This window comes from Bombus fervidus, chromosome 16 (genome assembly GCF_041682495.2).
Source record: "Bombus fervidus isolate BK054 chromosome 16, iyBomFerv1, whole genome shotgun sequence".
In the NCBI taxonomy this organism is placed as follows: domain Eukaryota; kingdom Metazoa; phylum Arthropoda; class Insecta; order Hymenoptera; family Apidae; genus Bombus; species Bombus fervidus.
The window spans coordinates 4,840,131-4,867,062 of NC_091532.1; the positions used below are offsets into that span (position 1 = coordinate 4,840,131).

The window sequence follows — 26,932 nt, forward strand, 5'->3', positions numbered from 1 at the left end:
GAAAGAATTAATATGTTTTACATTGTTTTAATTGCATTCTATTGTTCGAAAAAATAAAATAATAATTTTTAATATGAATCAGATTTAATTCATTTTTCTGATGAAAATTTTACTGTTTCACTATACTTCTTTACTGTATAATGAATACAAGGGTGCTTTATAAAAATGTATAATAACAAAAATATTTTAATTTCAGCTTAAATTATACTTATATCCGCGCCAATGTGTAGCGATAAACGGGAATTATTAAGTTTTGCGATATTTGCCATTCATCTCCTAGTGAAAATGCTCCTTGTCGTGAGTAGCATCATACAACGTTGGCAAGCCTGGTGTAATTGGGTATGTATTTCTATTTCGTCGTCTGCATTAAAGGCCAAGTGACAGCTCGAACTATATTGTTGACATTCGTATGAAAATTACGCTACCGCGTCGTACTTACGAAAAATGTAATTTTATATATTATTAAGATCGAGATATACAAGTGGACTTTCTCTTTTTTTTTTCATTGATATAAAAACTTTAATTAAACGATATTGGTGAATTATTGTGTATACATAAGAAGGAAACTCTGAATTAAATGATAATCGGTGTTTGAGGAGTATAATTACATTGGGCTAATAGATTTGAAGCGCTTAGCGATTACGATTAAAGTGGTACCTATAAACCCTTCGAGCTGTTCCATATTGATTAGTATCTTTTAGTAGTTCTAACAATGACTGCTTATTGGAAAACTCTGTTCAAGCACCGTCGTAAACGTTGTTCTCAGTAGTACGTTCTCGACAGTGAACGATAAAGTGCGTGCGTAAAAGTGAATCAATCCGTATGGTATTACGCGCAGTTACTACGGCGTCACTTTCTAGAAAGAAAATATTAATTTTTTTTATTGATAATCAATTTTTTTAATGGTCTTGATGTATATTGATAAATCCGTGTAAAAAGTAAGTTGCAATTTAATCTTACGAAAAATTATAAAAGCTCGCTTGTATCTTAAGCGCAGCTTCTTTCCTTGAATATTGATGTTTCAATTTTCCACTTCTATCGTTTTTAATAATTTTCATTTTACATAGTATATTAAAGATATACTATATATCAAATTTATTTATACAGTCATTCAAAATTACAATAAAAATATATTATACACATCTTGCTTGACGAATAACACTCGTTTGCAATCACTTAGAAATCAAACATAGCGCGCAGAAAATTCACGACACGGTGAAACCTACGTTCAACGTAAAAGGTAATATTTCGAACAACGATGTATGATGTTTCACTTGTATGCAGTTATTTCCGATTGTTTTCTTTGTTCATAAACAGCATTATCGAGAAAATTTCTTAAATCGTTTTTCATCCGTGACTAAACATAACATTATAAGGAAAAACTAAAATCGCTTGTTCAATCCTAATTTTGTAATTTCGAACGTAAAATGGATAGCGTAGTGTATTAACTATCCCTGACATTTTCGGCTCTATTTATAGCGTTGCCATTAAGGGTGTCCATGGTGTTTTTGCATCCGATTTCACGCCCCTCTCGTGAAATAGGAAAATAGAAACTGACGATTGTTTTCGCGAATTAGCATTATCGTTGGTGACTAGTTTAGCGATTGATCTGTTCGGTATTTCATTAAAGATTCGAGGTCCAGCGAGGGGGAATCGATCAGTGGTCCCGGGTGTATGTGGTAACGGAAACAACGCGATCGATTCGAATCGGTGAAATTGTAAAAACGTGGTGAAACGAACAAAGAGAAAGACGGTTTCGGAATGACCTGTGGCGGTGGCAAGATCTCGTTAGAAATATCGGGCGGGGAGGAGGAGGCATGGAAGCTGAAGCTGGTCGGCAGTCTCACCATCAGGGGCTGCAGCTTACCCTGCCATCCCCGGGAATCCCCGGACTAGACGTTGTCAGGGCCTTGCATCAGGTTTGAATGTTTGAATCACAAATTTAATTAATGCACCACGATTAACTTTGTTACAATTAATCACAATAATTGAACTTGTGTTCATCCCGTTTATTTTATTCTTTCCTATCTTGGTATAGAACAATCTTGTAAAAAAGTTTTAATTAAATAATACAAATTTCAAACTCGTTATTTTATATATATATATGTATGTGTGTGTGTGTGTTATATTTAGAAAATAGATTTCAAATTCGTAAAATTAAAAAACTATTTCTGTTAAAGTTTGATATGCTATTCTATTTCTTTCTTGTATAGTAAGGTATATATATTTAAACAAAAACGTATAGAGTATAATTTATGTACTTGCTTTGAACTTTTGTTTGGAACTTTATAAAATATTACGTACAACTACAACATATGTAGGTAGATACAAAAAGCCAGTTTTTGTCAACTTACTACCTGTTTGTTACTAGTTGTTCGTCAGTTAAAGAATAAGTTTAATTTCGAAGAAATTGCTCCTTTGTTATACCTACGTGTGTCAATATGCCTGACTTATTATTAATGCGCGTGTATGTGTGTGATTGGTTAGATGACACGATGCTTGCTAAAAGGACAGCAGATGACTTTATACACCCTTACCTGAGCCATCGATTTCATATACACCGATGCTGTTCACTCTCTTTCGATCTTTTTACCTCTGTGATCCCTTGACCTTAGTGTATGATATGTTTCTTCTGTGTACGATTCATGGTAGATCAGATTATATGTTAATAATCATAACAAAAATTCAGGATGTTATAATAAATATTTTGATTCTAATGAAATTATTTTCTAATTATAAACTATTTTCTAATTATTGCTATTATTCGTAAAGCTGATATTTTTATTCGCGTATTCAAATACATACCGTGAGATTTTTATTCAGCGTAATATGGAAACGCGAATCGTCTTATTTCTAATCTTTGTTCCAGCGGAAAATCAAACCGCACTTCCTACCGTGCATCGCCAGCACTCGATTATTAAGCTACCTTAAGCTAAATTACATTGAACTACTTAATAAAACGACCACCTATTCAAACCAACGAAATTTATGTCCATTCAAGCATTTTAGTATAGATTCAAGCTTTCGCCAAGATTTTTATCCCATCGAGATAGTAGATCCATTTCGTCTTGCGAGATTTCATTCGTCTTAGAAAGTACGTGATTCGTCTCGGAATAGCGTTATTAACTTTGTAATCATAGGTATTATTGCTGATTCACAGATTTATCACACGGATTTCCCATGTTCTAATCATTTTCTGAATTTCCATCTCGAACACGACTAATCAGAACTGTCGGATAATTCAATCGCGCGACTGCTCGATAAATTAAAAAAAAAAGAAAAATCATCGATCACTCTGTAATTTCAATAGGCAACTCGCGATAGTATACAATAATAGCGTATGATGTGAATATCTTTCTTAAGAATACACCAAGACCCAATCATTAAATGTACACGGCGAATGAAATCGAAAAGGTAATAAAGTTGATCATGTGTGCAATTCTCTTCAAACATTCATCCATCGTCTCAATTACAATAATTCCCGATAGCGCCTTGGTTCAACGGTGACCCATAATAATCGCAGCTATTTTGCGAACGTTCCAACTGAAACCTGCTGTTATCGTTCACGGTAATGATAGACGCAGAGTGTTTGTTAAGAAAACGATGTTATAATTAGGCAAGGTTAATTTTGTTTGATACACTGTTTAGAAATTGGAAAGTAGCAAATTGGAAATTTCTTGTTATATTCGTAGGGTTATACGTTCTTACGCAGAATACTTAGGTCGCTTAATTATAACTTGAAAATGTTCCAATGTTAGTTTTCCGATATATTTGCATAGAATTTACGCGACGAAACGTTTACTATAAAATCACATTTGTCCCTTCGTTCGTTCGATCGAGAATCTTTTATCCTTTTATCGTTAGGGAAGTTTCTAAATTAGAAGAAAATAAGCGACACGTGCGCTTGCACGTTTTAATTTTGTGCTAAAGATATTCTTAAACGATGAAAAGTCCTTTCCTCCGTTGTGACGAAAGCGAAACGAGACAACCGAGAGACATACAAAATTCGGGGATCGTACCAGAGTTAATCTTGCATTCGAATCTCCTTAAACTTTATCCTCCTTGTCGTTAGACTGCGGATTTTTACGCAAATTTGTATAATTTAATTCTTCAGAGTATAATTTAAAAAAGTAGAGCTCCGGTAGGAAATTGTTTTACCTCGCGAATATTACGAAGAGCGCTATACTTACGGACATTTCGTATAACTTTTCGTATTATGCGCGTTCTTTCGAGTTTTTTATAAGCGCACAAAAATCCGCTCTCTACTTATCATTTGTGTTTTGAGTGCGAGGAATCGTTTTAAAAATTCTTTTCAGAAAGAAGTGTTATATGTTTGACGGATAAAAGTGATTTTTCGATATGCATCCTTTCAGACTGTGATATCGCTGCGCTCCGCGCTGGATTCTTCGCGGGAAGAGCTTCGCCGTCTTAAGCAGAGCGTTGGTGATTTTTCTGGCGAGAGCTACGTTGACGTCGTCGAGAGGCTCGCTCTTGAGAATCACGTCCTTAGGCGAAAGATTCTAAGCAGGAATAGTGAGTTTTCTAGTGATGCTGCCACAAGCCCGCCGCCCCAGGCCCGTCTTTTTTCACTCGCAGTAGAAGACGTCAAAGAGTGAGTCTTGAAATGCGTCTCTGTGAGCAATTAAGAGATCGTCCGCGGATTTCGTTTCCCTTTGTCACGCGCGATCATCTTGTTCTATTTTCGCGTTTCACGATCATCGTGATCATCTAGCCCAGATCAGAAAGACTCGTTTTATTGATTTTATTTACGAATAACATTAATGCAGAGAAACGAATTGCAATAACGTGAAAACATTGACTGCCACACGAATTTTACGCACTTTGCTCGGTAGACCGTAATAGACGGAAAAGTTTCACGCACTTGATTTTTGCAAAATATTACGTTCCGATGAAAATTGATAATCGTCGAATAGCACACTTTCCGTTCTACCATTTTATCTAGTCGCTGTATTAAATATTAAAAATTTCTCAGTCGATGTGACGTGATTTATTTTAATCGTTGTAAATGTAGTAAAAAAAAAAAAAAAAAGGAAAAAAAGCAATAACGTAATGGCTGTCAACGTGTCAACGTATAGAAACTATTAGAAAAGTGTGTTCCATTTATTTATTCATCGTTTATTTCACTGTATTTCAGCAAAAAATTCACGTGGATAACGCGCGATTGAGAACTGAGCAAATGTTTACTGTTTATGCTAATGTATCGATAACGAATGAAAAGCGATTCTGAGAATGCACGTAGAGATTTGACACGAATGGTAGTACGTGGAGATTATATTGCACATTTGCAAAATTGTGTGCCATGCGTGTGAGATCTTTAAAAGCGCAGTATGACCGATAAGCAAAAGAGTTGTATGTAAATTTTTGATCAGTTAAAAGAGTCGTGCAAGAGTTTCGACAGTTGTTGCTGCTCTTTCGTTATTAAATATATCTTTCTTTTTCTTATTATACGTACATTTCAAGTCTACTTAGCATTTCCACGATAAGGTCATTCTGTTTCTGTCTAAAATAGTATAACTCATCTAGCTCAGTTAATGTTATTATGTATATTAATCTAATATTCTAAATATTCAGGATAATAGCGGAAGATATTCGCGTAATTCACTAGTTAGAAGCGCGAATCGCTAAATGAAGCTTCTTCGTGGCGTTAGTGTTAATTAAAAGGAACGCGTTCCATTCTCGATGCACCTATTAATAACCACGTGTAGCGTGCATACGCGGCTGGTTTCTCGCTGTCATTCTTACCCTGTAAACGGTGTCAGTCTGTCAGAGCAAGCAGGCGTACTCATGGACGCGTCCAGGGACAAAGTCGACACGGAGGACATGGCAGAGGCACCTAAGCCGGTCATCGAGCCACGTACCGATAGCAACACCAGTGGTAACGGCGAGATTCCCGATCTGCAGTCTCGTACGGTCGAGAAAGTGCCTAACAGTCATGTAGAATCCTCGTCCAAATCGGAATCCAGGAATCAGATGTCGAAGTGTACGATGTCGAGAGACGCGACTGTTGTTAAACCTCAGGCTGGAATATCTGGTGTCAGTTTGGACGATACGGCGAAGAGTGGGACTTCGAACGACCTGGCTTCCGCCTTGACGAATAGACGATCCAAGGACGTCGAGGCGGAAGATGGGAGCGCGGCGCAGGTCGATCACTTGGAGGTGCCAGAGAAGGATCTCGAGGATCTGAGCTTGAAATCTGTTTCCGACGGAGACAATTCGGTGTTCAGCGATAATCCGGACACGCAAGTGTTGCAGCAGCATCAACGCCAGAATCAATTGGCCGACCAGCCGAAGCCGAACGACCAATCCGAGAACGAGTCCGAGGAGTTGGACGATATCGAGCTGATATTCACCACGGACGATACCTGTCGCGATCTTGGTCTTCAGGAAGATCTCGTCTCCATAACCGAGACGGAAACTTGGCCACAGTCTGCGCCTACTGGTCAACCGGCATTGTTGAAGTACGCTAAATCAGCCGAGGGCGAGTCCTTGGTGTGCAATGGTGAGAAGACCAGCTCCGTCGAGGAAGCGGTTTCTTCGCAGAGCTCGAGCATCGATCGCGAGGAAAGCGTGGATAGGTTCGACGAAAGTTCTAACACCAGGTTGAACAAAATATGGTCTCAGTGCTCGGTGCTGGTCGAAACAGATATCAGCAAGTGTGGAGTTGTCGAAGAACCTGAGCATGCTACCAGACAGGCGGTCAGGAGGAACACTTTAGCCGCGCCACCTACTGCATACAGGTAACTAGCAGCTTCTTTTTTAGCGTTGCACGATAGCCTATCGATTTTATTTTTTCGACACTTGCGTTACACGAACTCCAGGCCTCCGTCGAGCGTGTGGAAAGATGTAACAGTTGGAGCGTCAATCTTTATTTAAATTACTTGTTGTTTTTATCGAATATCTATTGGTTTCGTTGAAGGATATACTAAATATCGTGGGTATTATTATTAATCATTACTGAACGGAGGAAAAGAAAGAAAACCCGATCTTTTCGCTTGAATAGGTGTACCGACATTTTATTTAACATCTCGTAGGGCTCTTCAGTCTGTACTTGATGAAAGACTCTCACGCTAATATATGTATGCATGTATTCGTTGAAAGTACTTTAATTAGCTGCTTGGTATTTAACAGCCATAAAACGTTTTCACTTACTTCCAACTGCTTTTTTTTCGCGTACGGCAATTTGCCACATGCGAGGCTTCCTAACGAATGATGCGTACGCATATACGAAACGACACTTTAAACGTGTTTCCTGTTCGTTAGCGCACAAGCGTATTTATGCGATTTAATTACGTCGTCAGTTATTATTATCAATAACTTATTAAACACATCCGTTTGTATCTAAAATTGTTTCGTTAGCGCGACAAAGTAATTCTTTATTTCTATTTGCATCGTTCATTTCACATCTTATTAATGAAATATCATCGACGAATCTCTCTCGATTGATTCGCTGGGTAGTTTGATGATTTCAGTTTGTCGTGTGAGAATAGAGCGAGGTATGTGTTGTATCAGAAATTGGCTCTGATTCTGATACAATTATGGGCTGAAAATTAGATCAGAGGCCACAGTCGATGGTCTAGGCTTTAATAGTATTCGGGTGTCAACGACGAGCTGCTAATAGTTCGAAATTGCACGTAATTTGATATGAAATTTTGTCACAGCAAATTTAACGCTCAACATCTTGCAGCTACCTTAACAGAAGATGCTTCGACATATCGAACGAATCGTATCGTTAATTTCATCGTCTGTGCTTACACGATTTCTAGAAAAAGTCATCGATATATTAGAAATTTATAAATTTTGCAACAATAATAACGTTACTTTTTAACAGTCCGTACAACTTTCCTTAAAATGTAAAATAAGAAGACACGAGGAATTTGAAATATTTCAACGCGTTTTGAAAAACAAAAGTATACTCGATGCAACGTTTGAACTAAGAAGCCTGCTATCGCAATTGTGCGATTCTTGGAAGAGTGGAGAGATGGCTAACATGCGAAGTACGTTAAACAATTTACGGTATAGTTTTATACCTTTTTTCAGACCGATCATTCATCGTGAAGCTTTAGCGGGTAGTCGACGAAAGAGCGCGGCACCATTGCGACCGGTGATGGACAGAATCAGCGGAGCAAGACGAGAGTCTGGTGCCCAAACTGACATTTCTGCGCTTCCAGCCCACTGGCGTTCCGAGAGTTATCTCGCGCACAAAGTGGCTCATACGTTCACCACGTTGCCCAGCAAGTTCGCTCTGCCTACCGGGGTGCCTGGAAGACTTCGATTGTCCGACAAAACCCGGGAAGCTAGAAGAGTAATGCTATCGGACATCAGCTTCACTAGCATGGTGCCAGAGTTGTCCAGAAGCGCCGATCATCTCTGCCACGACCCACACGCACAGGTAGGATCCGAATTCGGATCAGAATCTTCATAATCCGTAAGATAAAGATTCGATACTTCTGTGTCAAAGCACAAATCTTGTAGTTTTTGATTTGGAAAGTACGATAAATACATTATGTTAGGAGTTTATAGTTTGCAGTATGTTGATGTTGGGTGATAGTATGTCGCGACTGCAGCATGCATTTTATATAAGAATCACTGGTTTCCGTGCAATGTGGTGTTTGATATTTTTGAAGTTTCGACAATTTGAGAGAAAAAGCGAGAGAGACATCGCGTAACGTTGGTTTGCGCTCGTGTGAGAAGGAATGATGCATATTTATGGAGTTATTCGTTTAAGAATCGAACCCAGACCTGCTGCTGGAGTGTAAGCTGAACTTATAGCGAACATTTGTGATACGAACTAGATTTGTTTATCAAGTAGTATAAACGTTTCTGAATCGTTAAAGGACTCGTAGGATTGTACACGTAACAGAGAAGTGGAAGGGTAGCGAGTGCGAATGGCATCATTCTAGCGTCAATGGAGTGTAATCAGGATCGTAGAATCTCAATTTTTATGAGCCCCAGGTCAGAATACGAATAATTATCGGTCGTAATATCCCAACTTTCTTCTCTTTGTCTTCGTTCCCAATATTTACGTACGATGCTGCGATGGAATGTTTGAGCAGTCTTCCTGTCATATTTAGGTCTTAATCGTCAGCATTGTTTTTGTAACAAACATTATTTTTGCACGTTGATAATGATATACTTATGAAACTTTGTATGTGTGTTGTTTAAACGCTTGTTTGATAACCATTATACTTTATAGAGATGTATTTTGTTATATTTGTTTAACGTTACGTTATATTTCAGATGCCAATGAATATTCTGTATACTTAGCTGATAATGGACAATAAAAATATATTTTGTTGGTGTCTAATATTTTTTTATTTATCGTATTAACGTAATAAGTAACATTCTTTATTATCTCGATGAATAGGTCCGATTCCAAGTATCCTACGTGTTTGAAATCACCTCTGAAATGGAATTACTGCATATTCACTTCGAAGAATCCAACTATTAACGTTAGAGTAACACGTTCTTGGTAAAGGACAGCTCTTTGGAAAACGGTTATATTACACGAAATAATAATAATTAAAACTATCTTTATCCATGCGCATAGAAATTCAATATCGTAGGTGATCAACGGAAGCAGTAAAGTAGACTATTCTTAAAATGGCGTAACACCGTTTTATCTATATGTATGTACATTCTGTATATGTATATATATATATATATATACAGAAATGATACGCGCGTGGGAGAAGGTCGAACGAATAAAGCTAATGCGATTCACTTTGACGTTCGTTTCAATTCCGCCTCTCCGTCAACTTGGATGACTAATTGCTTGCCTCGTTTTGTTTTATTCCGATACTGTAGGTTCTGAATGTTTACTGTTCCTCTATTATTCGATTGTACTGCTTTCCGCTGCGGTGCGGTGCAAGAGAACCTACGGTTTTAAATATCTCACTGAAATGCGAATAACGAATCGCTTATCTCTTTTAGAATTGCTCTTCCGTCGTATCAGTTCCATTTCGTCCTTGAACGAGTTTTAATTTAAAACATGGAAAATCGGCTGCTTATGAAAATTAAACAACGCTGGAGCTTGTTCTTACATTCGTAGTCTAATAAATGTCCCAAATACGAAATAAAATACGAAATAAAATTTGTCCATTATTTTGTAATTTTGTATTTCCGATTCCGTGCGTTATTCTAAAAATTAACTCGTTCTACTCGAACACATTTCGGTAGATCGACCGGATAATCAATCGGTTTTGCTATTACGGAATGATCAACAATGACTCATATCGTTCCTTTTGTTCAGACTTGTTTCAGTTCTCGCGGCTGTGGCCTTCGAACACCGGATGTGCATCGCCGCGAATCGCTCGGCTCTCCTGCAGGATTTTGGCCTCGTTGCAACCCCAGCACAGGACTTCCGAGTCCGTGCGATTGTCGCCTCTCCACCGACTTTTACTCCTCTCGATATCGTGGCTCTTTGTCCTCGATCCCGTCGCCTGGATTGGAGGTTGTCGGTGGCCCATCTCGAAGACACTCGTGGAGAGCAAACGCGACGTCCTTCGATACCTGGAGAGTTCCGGCGGCCACTTCTACCCCCAGACCAACCTGGTCCTCTATGCCCTCTTCGCCTACACACGTGCATCCTCCTGCGACGTCCTCGAAAGCTTCTAAGAGCGTTCCAAAGAGAACGCGATCGAAGGTCACTTTCCAAGGTTTGTCTTTCTGTCACAGTAACCTTTTTATGTTCAAATCATTGTTTACAGTTTGTCTACTTGCTACGATACATCTTAATTGCGCGTGTGTAATTTAAGTGACGCCTGTAGAGTTAATTTCAATCGAGATAAACTGTCGTAAATGGGCATGTAGTTTACTATTTATTCGCAGAAGCCAGTTGCGGTTAATTGAATCTCAGGCTCAGCCACTTCAAATTAACCTTCTATCGCGTTCAGAAACCTTACAATCGACTGGAACCATATCGCAGGTTCGTGTTTCCGTGCAACGTTATAAGACGAGTCACTCGATCGTAACTGATGTACATTACGTGGGTGTATTTTAATATCGTTTCAATATTTTGCACCTATTTTTGCAATCTTTCGTTCCTGCCAAATAAAACAGTCCATTAAAGGCGCTCTTCGACTTTTTGCAAACGCTCTGATTAATATTGTTTCAGGAATGAGATTTCTTAATTCTTTCGGGATCAAATTATTTTAGACCTTGAGACAGATTTGTTCTTGCCAATTATTAACCATAGAAACTATACAAACATGTACTTTCCGATGTTTTCGTAGAGTAGACACAAAGTACTACAATTCGTGGACAATTTTCCCGCAAACCAAATACGTTTACTTAGTTGATAATCCGTAAAGTTTCAACTCGTACTTCCTTTACTCGCGCAAGCTGAAAACGCATCTTCTTCGCTTTCTTTTGTGTCGCTCATTTCGCTGTAAACCATCCTCGATAACTACAAGTGGATCAAACCCAGTCAACCTGCAACCTGTCGCGTTCTTTCTATTTTACCTGCTAAAAAATCTCTGATGAACCAGTGCTTTGACGAGACCTTTTTTAATTACTCTGTTGCGACGCGAAAGATGATAAAAACGCGAAGCCCGTCGACCTCGACAAAAATAAAACACCGCCCAAGGTTTCGTTGCACCACTTTTTCCCCAAACTTATTCGTATTGTCCGATAATGCTGGCTGATGGCGTCGATAAATAATAAATAAGTAACGAGTTCTTCCAAACGATCCACCAAAGTAACATCGTTTGGCCAGACACTCGTTATAAACGGTGTATCATCATAACAGTAAAGTGATTTGTGTGAGGACGCTGTTTGTTTGCAGAATGCCCGATGACGCGAGGCAGTCTGCCAAATCTGCGCTCGGATTTGGTGACCGGCGATAACAGCGGCGATTCGACGGAATCGTTGATCGACGAGGCTGAGGATTATTTACGACGGAGCATCGACTCGATGCTGACGATCTCCAGTAGCGGCGTCAGTTCCGATTATTGGAACCGACAGACAGCCAGGCGGAGACGTACGCGGCGATACTCCGAGCCTGATCTAATCCGTGATTGGCATCCCCCGCAGGATGCTAGACCGTACCTGCCAAAGGTGAATTTCACCAGCGTGTCTCGCGTGTGCCTCGATATATCCGCCTTCGCTGACAATTGATTAGAACGTGGCACGATAACGCGTCATTTGGAACGGTGGGAAACACTCTCGCGCGATTAAACCGTTATAATTGTAAAATAAGTCGGTAAAATTGCAAAATCGTAAAAACGTGAAATTATGAAGGAGAGTTATTACATACAGCTTGTACAATAGCTTGTCAATTCGCCTAATCGATAAATTACTGTACGTACAAGAGATGGTCAGATGCTTGAAAGTTTCGCTCTTTTTAATCGTGGTGAATGGTTATCGGCGTTAAACTCGTCGATGATAGATAAAACGTATCTTAACGATCCGTTAAAATCGTTACCACTTGGAATTAAAATCGTATACTTTACGATAGATCACTTGCTGATCTAAAAAAGGATTCTTGGTTTACGATCTACGGTGTTTATTTCGACAGATACCAAGAGATCTCAAGCTGGATCATCTCGTGAAGGTTATATCGCCGGAGGGTAAAGTTCTTCAAGGACGAGTGAGATACGTCGGACCTGTACCAGGTCGAGAGGAAACGCACGTAGGTGTGGAGTTACCCTATTTGAATGGCTCCTCCGACGGCACTTTTCACGGCAGAAGATTCTTCGATTGGTAAGTTATCATACGTACGTTATATCAGGTATATTTTCTTGTCGCTGGAAATTATTATAAATTATCTTTCGTAGCGTAATTAACTAGTCAACTATTAAAGATTTCGTTAGTATCTATTTTGGAGGATAGTTCATCGCGTATTCGCATGAGTTGTAACGATCATGTCGTTACACATTACGGTTCGTGCGTTATGTCAGAGAGTTCTATGAAACGTGCTTCGTTGCTTCGCTGAAACAATAACGAGGCCTTTTATCGAACGAACGTCGGTCGCGTTTTCGCAGTTAGCAGTTGCCCATTAACACAACGTCACAATCGCGACTCTGCATTGTTACCGCAGTGAAAATAGTGTTAACGAGACGCTTAGCAAATGCCACATGGATATCGGATCATGAGAGTAAAGCGATATTGACGCTAAACACGATGTATTTTTATTTAAGAGAAACAGTAGTCGCTTCGTACGTCATAGTGCGAGATAAAAGTCGTGCAAAATGAATTTTATACGATTGAAATTACTTTCTATATCTTCCTTTTTGTCCTTACCTACTTTCTTTATCGTTAATGTTAGAATTTAATCTTAAAGTTAAGACTAATAATCTATGGAAGACACAATGTTTATGTTAAAATAATATTCGGTGATATTTATTAAACAGAACTACAGAACCAAATGTATATGAGCGGGTGATATGGTATAATTAACAAAGTATGCAGGTGAAGAATTTATGGATTGTTGACAGTTGGCCAGTTACTCTCAGACTAAACGTAGGTATTGACCCGTGATCCTTTAAATATTTTGAACCCCACTCTCTATACAGTAACGAGTATGACCTGTCTAAGCGTCCTGTTCAAATGCCTGTGTAGGTATAAGAGCGTAAGAGTATTTGTGTCTATGCGTGTAATATCGTTGTATTTCAACAGTTAACAGAGATGTATTCACATTCTTATGTATTTTTCTCGGTCGAGTTCTCCTCAGTCGAAATGTGCATTTTTTGAATTTTTCAAGATACATCAAATCCCGCCGCCCCCTCGTGTTCCTTATCTTTTACACAGTGCGCGCTTTTGCGAAACAACAGTAAAATATTTCAGATTCTTAGAACGTTATTTTTAAGAACTTCCATGTTCCGTTTTCTTCCTTCAAAAACTATAGTTTCCTTCGTCTTCGGAATGACCGATAACAGATTCTAACTAAGAAGGGCAGCGTAAGATTGAAAGAAGGAAAGATGAAACGACTGATCGAACGTTCGTTGGATATTGGAACTATCCGACAATGTAATTTACCAACATCTTCCGAGCCAAGAGAGAAGATAGTGATCGAGGCAAAGGATACTTGAAAAGGCGTTATCTACTTGGCGAAACAACCTCGAATTCCAGTAGCGGTATAGAGCAGGTATATTCGATGGTCGAGTAGATTGCTCGAGTTTCTGCAGTTAGACGATAATAGTGATCATTTTGCTGCGCGCACGAGCTTTCGTGATACATTCGTTTACCTGTATTTACGAGGGCCGGCCTGCCGCGTCTTGGCAATGGGCGCTCTTCCCTTTCGACGACGTGGCCGAAACAGAAGGTCCTGCGTTACGACTTCTTCGGTTTAGTCCTTAATTACACCGGAGCCACAAGCAGCAGCCGCCTTTCCCGAATCGGCCGGCGACGTATTTAATTTCGTAATTGCATCGTGTGTTCGAGATAATAGGCCGAACGTGGAACGAGCTGCGTGACAAAAGCAATTCCGCTCGCGATAAACTTTCTCTCTCTCTCTCTTTCTCTCTTATTGCTCGTAGTTTCTCTCGTTTGTACGAGTTTCGCGTATGTGCACCTGAGAGCACGAGTATTCACGTGCAGAGTGACGTAAACGTAGACTTACTGCTTTCTCTCTTTCTCTCTCTCTCTCTCTCGTAGAAGAATGCAAAGCTCGCCCTATGAACGCCGCGCTCGATAATACTATGCCATTTTTAATAACCATTGTTCCTTCGCGTAAAAGAACCGGTAATTCGCTCACTTCCGCCGGATAACGAGCAGAGTCTCCAGCAAGTCGGCTTAACATTTTTATAAAATACCCTCTTTGTTGCAGGAGGAAAAAGGCTTTGCTCGTTGCTTCGAGCGCGTCTAAATTCTGTCGGCGTATACCTTACTTGAAGGCTCACGGAATACTTCTCACTGACTTTCGAATCTCACAACTTCTAAATTATAGACGACCGCGAACGATTGTGACGAGAGAGGGTAGAATGGTAATGCTAAATGCTGAAACCCTCAAATGGTAACGCTAATGGTAATGCTCGAGTCATTGCAGCCAGCTGGCAGAAAAATAGTTCATCTGCATACGACGGTTTATATTGGCTTGTCCGAAAAGTCAGTCGCGTTCGTTTCACAAGGAAATAATAGATGCGCAACATTCTTTCTTTTATATTATTTCATTGAATCGTGTGCTTTTGTTTCGTTTATTTCGAACGTACGCGAACTCGACGCCTGGTTTTTAGACGCTGAAAATCCTCTTTCTCAAAACCACCCTCTTAAACAAATACGCCTATTTGAATCAACGTGGCGGAATAATAGTCGAAGATTCTTACGTATTACGATGTTGAAATCGCGTTAAAGTCGACGGTTAAAAAATTCACCTTTAAATGGAATTAATCTGGGTCGACTATCTTCGTTGGAAAGCAGCGGATCTTCCAATATCTACGGACGGTTTACTAGCAGCCATAAAACTTACTGATACCCGAACATCGAATGTATCCTTCGTGCTTCTAAAAGTTAGCCGCGCCACGAGAAACGTAACGTCTTGAAAAATACAGGGCGTTTAAAAGTAAAGAAAGTGTATAGCGTGTTAAGGAAACTGCATAATGTATCATTTCGTCACTCGATTGCACCACGAGACCGACTTGCCTGGTAGATAGAACCGCGCGTATCGTTCGAAGGAAACGCGACGATAGCCTAATCAATCGAACGTGCGTAATCCGTCTTACTTTCAAGTCGTCCGATCTACGTTCGTAGATTCGACTTACGCTATCAGGCAGGCAGCGAAGCTGTGTAGCGAAAGTTTAGCAAAATTTTTGGTGAAACTATTGGGCAAGAGTTCGTGGAACTACAGCTTTGTACCTGGTGCATAAAGTTGAATGTTTGAGGAATTTATCGCTGACTGGTAGGTAATCGCTATTCTTGGTTCGCCAACTGAGAACGTTTTACGCCTTGCCGGTTTGAACACGTGAACCGACGTTTAAACGTAATGCCACTTTTGCTGCAAGTGTTTCGCCGATCGACAACACAATGAATAAGTAATGCAGACTCTCCGCCGTGTCGTGGCCGTAGATCGTCGAGATCCGACCAGCACGTTCCAAGCCTATGTGTACGTATAGCGATATATGCGCCTCTGTATCGACTATACGCTTTATATTTAAACTAGAAACGTCTAGCGAAAATGCTACGTTATTTTTACGCTTTCCACGGCTAGTTCTCTGTGATGCGTTTTAATCGATATCGATCCGACCGAGAGCAAATGCTTATTGAACGTACAGAGGTATTTTGGTATTTTCGACGATGATAGTACGACTTTGCAATCCTACCAGATCTTTTCTCTAACCTTCTTACATTCATTAGAATTTCGAGAGTCGCGCGAATTATTGTCTGATAAAGATTGGAAGGAGTGGAAGGAAATCGGAAGAAGATATTGAACGATTCGAAACGATATAGTTATTAATTACAAAAGGACTGTGCATGTTTGCACATTTGTGGAAAATTTAGTAAGAATTTTAGGAAATTAGTAAGATCGATATACGCAAAAATATACAAATATAGATCAATTTAAAGTATTTAGGGCGGGTGAAAGAAGCTTCTGTTCAGGTCGCGTTTCCTTAATTGTATCCGTATAAATATGCATTTGTATAAAAGTTCGCGTCTTGCGAAAGCGCCTTAAGTGCTCTAATGAAATTCAATCGATGTCCAGATTGGAAAAACATTGAAATCTGAGATTTTAATCGACGTATCCTTCGTATATCATACGAGAAAGGTTTATCCCTGTTCTTATTCCAAGACTATAAAAAGAGTGGGTACGTGAAATGTACTATTTTATACGATCGATCGGTATTTTTATAAATTCTCATAGCCGGACTGCTTCTGCGTGCGTTACGTCCGATATAACTTAACGAAAACGTAAAATACGCTGGCAGATTATGTTACCAAATGAATAATTATTACGATGCAAGGCTAATTGACCTAATTTTTACTATAATGCAGTATCAATTTAGGATCGGCTGTGTTAAATGTATCCGGTCGAGATAAGAGTTCGCGCAATTTCACGTAAAAGATTAAGAAATAATTAGACCCACGGGTATACCGTTGCTTTCGTAACTACGTTTTAGCAGGGTACTTACATATTATACTTTGAGCGTTATAAAATATCGTGCAACGTGTTCATTCCTCTTACTATATATTATTCGCGTGATATGCAGATTTAATTTCTATTTTTTTCATATTCTTCGCTTATAATTATTTAACGGCGAACAGATAGTCGCAGTGATGTAACCCGATTCGTTGCAGTTTTTTACAATATCGTGTTTTGCGTTTCTTACTGCGGATATTTATGCAGATTCATTTTTTTTTGTGATTTCGATTTAAGGAAAGAGATTCAAGAAGGCATTTGTTTCACTCATGTGCACGTCCATTACATCCACGCGCGTTGTATCCACTTTTACAGCTTCAAATATAAAGTGGCTACAATTGCACGAACATTCGCGGATACTATAAAATATAATATAATAGTTAGTATAAAATACTCGATATATTTCTAGAAACGATGAAAGCGCTTTACATAAAAACGGGATTCTGGTATAACAATTTCTCTGTCGTTAGATTGCAAATTAAATTAGAAACCTGTATTATTTATTCATCTTATTTATTATTATTTATTCATCTGCGATCCTGCGGCGCTGGGTCGCTTCCGGTTCCATTTTCATTTACGATACTTGTCTCTTATCTTATATACTGTTCTCAAAACTCATCTTCCTACCCGTGTAACCTGCCTAAACTGGAATTCAACTCAAACGAATGTAAACTCAACGTAAATTTCATCGTGAATTTAGACAAATCAAACATGAACATATCTTAGACCTTTTCTTCTAGCCACAGCACATCCTAATATGCATTTCCATAGCGCGTGTCTTCGCCGTTCACAACTAAGCCCATAGTTGAATGAAATAATGAATTAATAGGTCTAGAGCTGTCACGATCGAATGACTAGAAACTTGTGTTAAATTATAACGTTTGCAAGCGATATTAGTTGCAGGGAATGAAATGATGATTCGTGATTCGCGAAAACGAGATATTTCACCATTGTTCGTCCATAAACCGTATCTAACAAAGGATATTTTGACAGAAAGATAAAGATATCTGAACTGGTAGTATATAGCTGGCGATAAAAGAAGGACGATAAAACGTAACATAGAGATAGCCGGCCAAAAAGTGAAACGAATGGCAGAACACGGATGAAACGTTGTTGGCTTTACGCGGTTGGTCGATAGCCATGCCTGTCACATACGTTATCGTGAGAAACGTCGGTCTGCGGGGAGCCTTGGAAAATCGCTACAACTTTGGCTCGAGATGGTCGCGTGACGATCGTCGACCCTGAAAGCGCACCTCCTCCGATTTTGATCTCGAGAACGTACCTACCATCTATGCGTTGCTTCGAGTCTCGTCGTGTAAATCGAATCGTGGAAATGCGGTCGAAGGGAAATTCCTCTCGTAGCTCTGCGCCGTTGATAGGACTCGAACAATTCGAGAGGGGAATTCCTTGAAATTTATCGTTCCGAGTTTTCCACGCTTTTGTAGAAACGAGGAGGAATATTTTTACGGCAATATTTCACTCTGTTAGCGTTTACATAGGAAATCGAACGTTTTCAGTTTTCGATGCTTTCGTAGGAAAATAAGAAGGAAGGTGTATAGTATTCCTATGGAAGATTTAGCGTCTCGATGTTTTCGATGTTCTCGTAAGTGATTTATTGTTTTCGATACTTTTTTCTAGGAAAATGAGGTAGTAGTTTTGAAATAATTCTTCGTACAGCCTTCGCAGAGGAAATTTATCAATGGAAATTTAAAACGGAAGAATAATGCCAAAATGATATTTTCGCATAATCTGACGTACAGTTCCAGCACGCGACCCAGTGAATTACGTTTCTGCAATTTGTCGAAGAAAACGTGAAACGCGACGTACTTTTCTATGATTCGCGTAGAAAACAACGTAGTGTAACCTGCCTCGATTGCGTGACTTCTCCTTGTTTCTTCAGATTTATAGAGTGATAAAAATCGAAGTGCACGCTCTCAAAGTTTGAAGTACAAGGAAAATGCAAATGACTTATTGGCTGGTGAAGTCGGCACCGGTTTACGATCCACGTGTTACGTGGCGTTTTCATCCGATTCTTCCGAGAAGGGCGAACCACGCTACGAGAACCGAGCAACATTGATCTTTAACCGGTCGTTAATTCCCTTTCTTTCTTTTGCCCTCTTAACCGTTGTTACGCCTTCCAATAATCCACAATCATCAACATGTACGCCACGATTCAGTTTCTCAGCCTTAACTTCTCCTTCGTACCCCTAACGAGAGTAAATATTTCTCGAAGGATAGAACTTTCGGTTAAGTCTTTGAAGAAGCTAAGGATTTTTGTATTTAGATAATAAACTTGTAACGTTTCATTATCGACGATCACTTTGTCGCGTGACAAATTAACTCTATCACACTTTGTACAGTACAAAATTGAAGTTTCTAGTATTGAGTTGGCAACTAAGTGATTGCGGATTTTGTCATTAGGTGGTATGACAAAATCCGCAATCACTTAGTTGCCAACCCAATAGATTGCCGAAAAGTTTCTTTCGTTTTATAAGCAAATATAGATGCGCAAGGTTTTTTGTTTTGTATTATTTCATCGAATTACGTATGATCCATTTTGTTGCGATAAAACAACCTAATATATTACTCGAAATGATCATGTTTCTCTCTTCCGTTCAGTTTCAGCTTCTGTTTCAGCTTTGGAAATAATACAATTTCCGACGTATCGGTACAATCCTTTCTTCGTATTTATCGGTACACTGTAATTATTACATTCCTTTGTCGTCTTTCTTTTTCTTCTTTTTACTCACTGGTTCAACGAAGGTACTTGACACATTCGTCGAAAAGATTGGAAAGGTAGCGCTGGGAAAGTTCGTTCCGATTTACATTTCGATTCGATATACATTTATTGAATTACACAGATGTGATTTTGTTGCACAACCTTTCTGCTCCTTTCACGCGACTCGAATATTCCATTCTTCCAGAATTTCTCGGGTTTCTCGGCGAGAAATGTTTCGATATAATTTCTTATGTCGTCAAAATTTCTTAAAGATCGCAACGAACTTTCCGAGCAGCGTTTAACAAGCGCAACATTTTCTTCAAAATCACCGACCATATTTAAAGATACTTGTAGCGACGTTATTTCTAACACGATATGCTTGAAAACAATTTCCTCGATGCAGAGCTACTAAGCAAAATTTATTATTTTATTAAATTTCTTAAAAATCGCAATGGTTTCCAATTATTCAAGCACGCAACGTAAAAACACAATTTGTTTATAGCATTCATTGCTTTTTCCTACTGTTCTATTCAACGGTAGTTAACATCTTTCATAGGACGCCGCACGAGGTACGTAAGACGCGATTTTGCGTCTCCAGTTCCCAAAGTGTTAACGATACGACAACACTGAAAGAACAAAAGAATTTCCATGCGTTTTCACCGAAACAAAGAACAACCAAAAAATCTAATATACTAAAATCTTTTTCTACGACGAAATCGTGTTGCAGCGATCCCGGCCGTGCAATCTTCGTTCCCTTCAAGAAAGTGATCCTGGCCTGGTGCACTACTTGACCCGAACCGCCGACCAGCCTCACGACTCCCCGAATTTTGCTGTCTCAGTACACCATGTGAATGGAAGAAGAAAACGATGAAACACGTACGTACGCGCGATCTCTGATGGTTTCAACAAGTACGTGACGCTCCTTTCCGTCGTGATCATCCACGAAGCTTCACTTAACGTACAAACGCGGAGAAGGGTAAGTCGACGTGAGAAGGAGACGCTTCGAAAGCTTCGCGAAGGGACGTTCGACGGTGGTCGATACGGCCGACGTACGTCGCAAACTTCAAACAACGATCGGAATTCGAGTCGTGTATTTCGTCGATTTTAAGCTGATTCGTGCGAAATTCCATGAGAATTCCTTCTTTTCTCCGATCGTGCGAAGTACGTTCGATCGCATGGGGAAACGGACCTCGTTTCCTCGCCGGTACCTTAAAACGGAGAAAGGTGTTTCCATCGATAATCGATGGTCGTTCGCGTTGGTGTAACGATAAAGACGAGAAGAGTTTCCGTTCTTTGAAATTCGAAAACGAAGAGTCGATGGGAACGACAGATAAAATAATAATAAACGATAAAAGCCAGCGTGCGACGATCTTCATCGACGCGTGTACTTAGGAGATGTTCTAGATGTCTCGTTGCCGATCTCTGCGAACGATTTCCGCCTGAAAATCGGTGAATCAGTATTATAATTGTCGCGCGGACCTGTATGTTACAAACCGCGTGTATCGTCGAAGAGATGCACAAAAAGATAATCGCATCGATGGATCTCTCGCGATACTTCGCATCGATCGATCCGTTCGTGAACGATTCGAACTGATAGCAAAGGGAGTGATAGAGCGAGTTCTTAAGAAAATATTTAGATTTAAGAAGGTTCGTCGTAATACTAATCTCTCGTCGTCGTAATCGCAACGAAGGACTCGTTATTGTCATTTACGATCGTGTTTACCTGTTTCGCATTATCGTTTTTTCTTCTTCTTAAACGAATGCACGTACACTTTGCAACGTATGCGATACGTTGAAGAGGAAAGAGAGGAAAACGCGTATCCAAAGGAGAACACGTAGCACGAGTACGGTAGACAAATACGAGACTATTTTTATAATACTCTTTGAGATCGTAAGATTTTAATTGAAGAGGGAGAAAAGAAATTTGCCGCAAGCGTTTTTTAATTGTAGTTGTAGACTTGTTGTTAATACGACATTGATAAAAGGAATACGTTTCTTTTAGGCTCGAACGAAACGGGAAAAACGGTATATAGGAGAATCAACGAGAATATTTCATATTTGGTCGTTAGTTTCTTAACTTTACGTTCGCGATGTTTAACGGTCAACGAAAATAATTAAATAAGTGGATAATTAACGAGATATTTTGGCCGGGATAATCGATGAAATTGTTTTCTACGGGAAAACTCGAAACGTTGTGAACTCGGACCGCTCGATACGCGGCAGTCTACTTTCTGCATTCGATCGATATCGCGTAAATGATTCTTCAAGTCGTGTTTACTGCTTTTGCATAAATTTTGTGATAATTTTACGGATAAACGCGAGATCGTGTTCATACCTTTATCAACGTATTTTTGCTTAATCTTTTGCTCGACATTTAGAGCAGAAACTCGATTGTTTCTTAGACGATTAAAATTAGAGGAAAGCTCGTAAAAGTTCGTCTAAGGCAGAACGAATTGTTCGAATTTTTCTTAGAAGGACGATCAGGTAATTCCGAAGGATTCTCGCGAGAAAGTTCGATATAATAGATTCTTCTACATTTTATATACACGTTACGTTCGATACTTAACGTTTACAGAGTTTCCCGTAACAGGCGAGAAGAAGGTGACGTGTGTCTGAGAAACGAAATCGAAAGGCTCCGAATTCTCCTTTCTAAAAATATGAATTTGATAAATAAACGGTCGAATCGATTGTTATTTATATACAAAGTATAAGAAACACATACGCACGCGCGGAAGTCTATTATAAACGATATCATCGTCCAAAAGAAAACATACATTCAAAGTCGAAGTTTCCACTGTACGCTGACAACATTTTCCCTGATTCTCTACAATTACCAAAAAAGAAAAAAAAGGAAAAGAAAAGACGAATCTCTAGATCCATCCTCGTCGTCTGCCTTCGTTTCGCGAATACATGAAATTCCTAGAATATCCTTGGAACCAGTTTCAACGCGTTACTATTTCACGTTTGTCCTGCCGAATCAATCTCCAGCAAAATTTCCTGCGTTTCCGTTTGAAGAACCGAACGATCCTGGAAAAGCGATACCCGTTAAATTCCACGTTGTCCGTGGAATTTCGAAATTTCATTCCGTGCATTTTTCCTTTCTTGTCGATGTCGCAGTTCCATTTCGACGCTCTCTGTTCCATTTCGAAATTTCACTCCGGCGTTCTCCGTTCGATTTTTCAAGCAGAATCGACCCCGTCGCCTTCTCTCGACCAACGCAACGCCCGTTACGGGAAACTCTGCGCGTAGTACACCGTTGAACGCGCGTTACCGAAGTGACAATATCGATTCCTCGCTGCGACTCGGCCTCATACAAAGTGATAACGCCTCGACGACGATGATAATGAAAACTATCGTCGAATCGACGTGTTCGCTGACGACTGACGGCGCAAAAGGATTCACGCGCGTCTCGATCACGCGTGGATCGCAGCATTCACCGTCGCTAATGTTCGCGTGATCATGCGAAACACTCTGCGTATTCTACGCCATCGCGTGTGTGTATACTCGTTCGAAGAAATATAGTGCGTTGGAAAACTCGGCTGGAAATGAACCGTCGAAACGTGTTTTGGGTATCTGGACGAATTTGGCGCGATTATCATTACTCGGAGAATGTATATACGTAGAATATGTATATATACATATTATATACATGTATATATCGCAATTGTATCTTGCAGAATGTTACATTTTGCGATTAAACCAAGCGTCCTGCCAAGCGCTTTGTCGTTAGAAGTCTAACCGAGAAGATAATAAGAGAAGAATGGAACAGAAGTTGTTGGAAATTGAACACGGAAATCGAGTATGCACGCATGCTCTCGCGGTTTTATTAAGTCTAGGAATATCGTTGTACGATTTGTGTTGTTGCTCGTGTTTACCGTATGTTATACAGAATGGTCTATGTAATTGGAACGAGCGAGAAAGTGCTTCTTTCCTGGTCGTAGTTGCAACGATATTTTATGATCGTACGTCGTTCTCGTATAGAAGCGTACGCAGTTTCCGTTTGCAAGGGGACAATCGTCTCGTTATTTCGTATCGACGAATATGCTGATAGAGGAGCGATCGATTTCACGACGACGCTTTAAACAGCGATGTTCGTCGAAGAAACCGAAAAGCAACTACTCGTTCCAGTTCTATGGACCGCTCGATATAACGAAGAATAATTAGCGAAATAAGCGTTTCCTCGCTTAAGGACTATTTCCTGTTAGCCCTCGACTGGCACCTTTGAGTCGTAATTAACCGCGGCAGTTGGAAACTAACATGGAAATTAACAAGGAAAATTAGAAAGGAAACAAGAAACGAGAAAAAAGAATAAAATCGAGTAATCTTCCCAAAGTAAACGACTCAACGATACCAGGATCGAGGACCAATATACAAAAATTGTTGGAAATCAGTTTTTATTCCAACGTAATGGTGCTCCGTTACATTCCTATGAACGTACTGCGAAAAATGTTCAACATCGACGTCCTCGAAAAGGAAACTTGCTCGCAAGGACATGGCGTACAATATTTTCGACTTACGATCATCATCCCCTTTCGGTTCATCGACTTTCCACGAACCTCGACTTACGTTAGGTCGCCGAGAAGTTAAAGCTTCTAATCGTGGAATAGCGTCTACACGCTGACGTATGTCGATGTATCAGGTACGCCGTCGTTCGAGGGCTTTGAATCCACGGCTGCGCTATATTTCTTCAAACTGGAGTACGTCTGTGCATAATACGCTGGAGAGTGAGAAGGAGCAAGAGCGCGTAACAGACAGAGCGAGGAGATGACAGCCGTTCGCGTCGTTGTTCGCGCCGTTGTTCGACAACGATGTAAAGAGGACGTTGTGAAAAACGTAAGAAGAGGATAAAAGAGGAAAGACAGAGAGGCTATACGCGTGTACATTATCGTCCGACGGAGTTTTCAAGTATTTAAGAGGCTATAGGACACTGTACAATCCGAGCTGTGTATATCTTAATCGCTGTGCATCCGTGGAGGAACATAATATTTAAACGCGTGTCTGTATTCCTGTATCTGTATATCCGTGCAACATGTAAACGGCATGACAAACAGTTGCAGTACCGTTTTAACGATTTTAAGTATAAGCTGACACTAACTAACGGAGTTCTAGTTGTTAGACTTTTAATCGAGCGTCTTCGTTTGAAGGGCTGTCTCAAGATATCGTTTCCAAACGCGTCGAGTTAATCCATCGACAGGCCTTTCATTCTGCCATTTGTTTTTACCATCTGTCTATCTATTATCGAATTTCGTCTTTGGGCATTGGACGAAAGGCGATTACGATTTTACCAAGTTCCACACTTTAATTCGTTCTCTTGATTGATTTCCCACGCGTTGTCAGTTGTCCTGGTCGTTGATGGATTAACGACTCGTCGACGTTACGGATATCGTCTTTCTCGCGAACAGATTCGTCCGGCCATCGACGATGAAACCGCGAATCGCGTTCGGATCGAACGATAGAGGCAAGTGGATCGCGAGAGCAACTTTGTACGGCGACTGGCGAAAGATCGAGCTCGACGTAGGATTTTATTTCGTTGAACGTGGAACAATCGGGTCGTTGCTTATGCCAAATAATTTTTTTACGAAACGTATCGACGGATGTGTCGTTGCAAAACTAGCCGAGTATTACAACCACGATACAAGGAGTATCTACGAGTTTCGAATCCGATTTCGGTTACAGATGGAAACGTAGCGACGTGAATCTCGTTTAGCCTTCGTTGTTTATCCTGCTCTTTAACTCGAAGCCCGGAAAAAGACCGGTGGAAAGTTATTTTTATATCCTGACAGTATTCGTCGCCGGCATATCCGACTCGTTACATATTCATCGAATCTGCGTGGTATACTACTCGCCCGTGAGACTGTCCGCGGTTGCCTGTCATAATTTGAGATAATAACAGTAGTAGAATCAAGGACAAACATCGGCCGTAATCCGTCATTAGCGTCTCGATCGCCAGGAAACGCGAGTTACTCAACTGGAATTGCATTTTACCGTGAAAGAGGAAAAAAGGCGCCGCACTTGCCGCGAGGAATCGTCGCTGTACGTGAGACTCGCCGGTTAATGAGAAAAATCATCGATATTGAAGGTTGCTTCTTACGCACAGTGTCTAGTACCTGCACCTTTATCTTCTATTAAATCCCGAGATCTGGATAATTTTATGACGTTAAAATATTTAGAATATCGAGAAAAAGAAAAATATTGAATTTTTCGAAAGTCTCCTCGCAGTATTCGATCGATTTGTTCTCTGTTTACTCGAAGAAAGATAGAAGCAAGTGATTTACGTTCGAATATCTGAAAATCTTTGTCCTACGATATTCAAGCTCGTTCGTTAATGTACACCACAGTTTTTTCTTTCATTTTTAAGTTGCGAACACGTGGAACGATTTATTTCGAAGTTTTGGATCTCGGCACGTACGCGTATCGTTTACCCTACGTTAAGTCGAGCCATAGGAATCGATGTTCGCGGTTTACGAGGCTAGCAAGCGTTAAGACTTTAGAAACGTAACGACTGATCATAATTTCCTATCGTTTTCGATCCTCACTTAACGCCATCGACGACTTTAAGGTAGCCATCCTTAAAGACGACAAGCTGAATCGGTTTCACGCTTTTAGCTGATCATAAACGGTTGTACCTGCATCGCGTTGCTCGTTCGTACGAATTTGTTTTTTTATTTGGAAATAGTTTACAATCAATTCTCATTGAGAATTATACGTAAATTATTCTGGCGTGGTACTCGATCGATACCTGGGAATCAATATCAGAGTTATCTGTGGTGAATAAGTAGCAGAGCATATGTCATAGATACGTCTATCAATCTACCACGATTACCCATAATGTATTACATTTTGGAGGTGATCACGTCGCGCTCTTCGAATCTGCAATTTCACGGATAATAACACAACGTCGAATATAATGCCGTTGACGAATGTGACAGTTCCTTGGCCTGAGCAACATGTAACAGAGAAGCAAGATGTAGACATACTTCCATCAGAGTCCCAAGAGGAAGTAGTGATAACTCAAGAAAATATAGTCGAACCACCTTCAAATGGTCGTTCTGAGACACACGAAATAGAAGTACGTAATTTGAACACGACCTAACATTCTCTATATTGGTACCAGTGAATGATAA

At 40.0% G+C, this 26,932-nt stretch overlaps 1 protein-coding gene across 13 annotated transcripts; it reads left to right on the top strand.

Moving 5' to 3' along the window:
- Positions 1-219: 219 nt before the first annotated feature.
- LOC139995654 (uncharacterized) lies at positions 220-25,881 on the top strand. Of its 13 annotated transcripts, none has more exons than XM_072019299.1 (10): positions 352-938; positions 1,181-1,240; positions 1,480-1,919; positions 4,374-4,612; positions 5,781-6,758; positions 8,059-8,410; positions 10,271-10,676; positions 11,804-12,075; positions 12,536-12,720; positions 20,536-25,881. In XM_072019299.1, the coding sequence occupies exons 3-10, from the start codon at positions 1,818-1,820 to the stop codon at positions 20,597-20,599; spliced, it is 2,598 nt and encodes an 865-aa protein (XP_071875400.1). In that variant the 5' UTR covers positions 352-938; positions 1,181-1,240; positions 1,480-1,817; the 3' UTR covers positions 20,600-25,881. The 13 variants fall into 13 exon arrangements, with proteins under 13 accessions (XP_071875398.1, XP_071875410.1, XP_071875400.1 ...); XM_072019298.1 differs by having other exon boundaries at positions 1,631-1,919; XM_072019304.1 differs by having other exon boundaries at positions 367-446; positions 1,631-1,919.
- Positions 25,882-26,932: the final 1,051 nt, after the last annotated feature.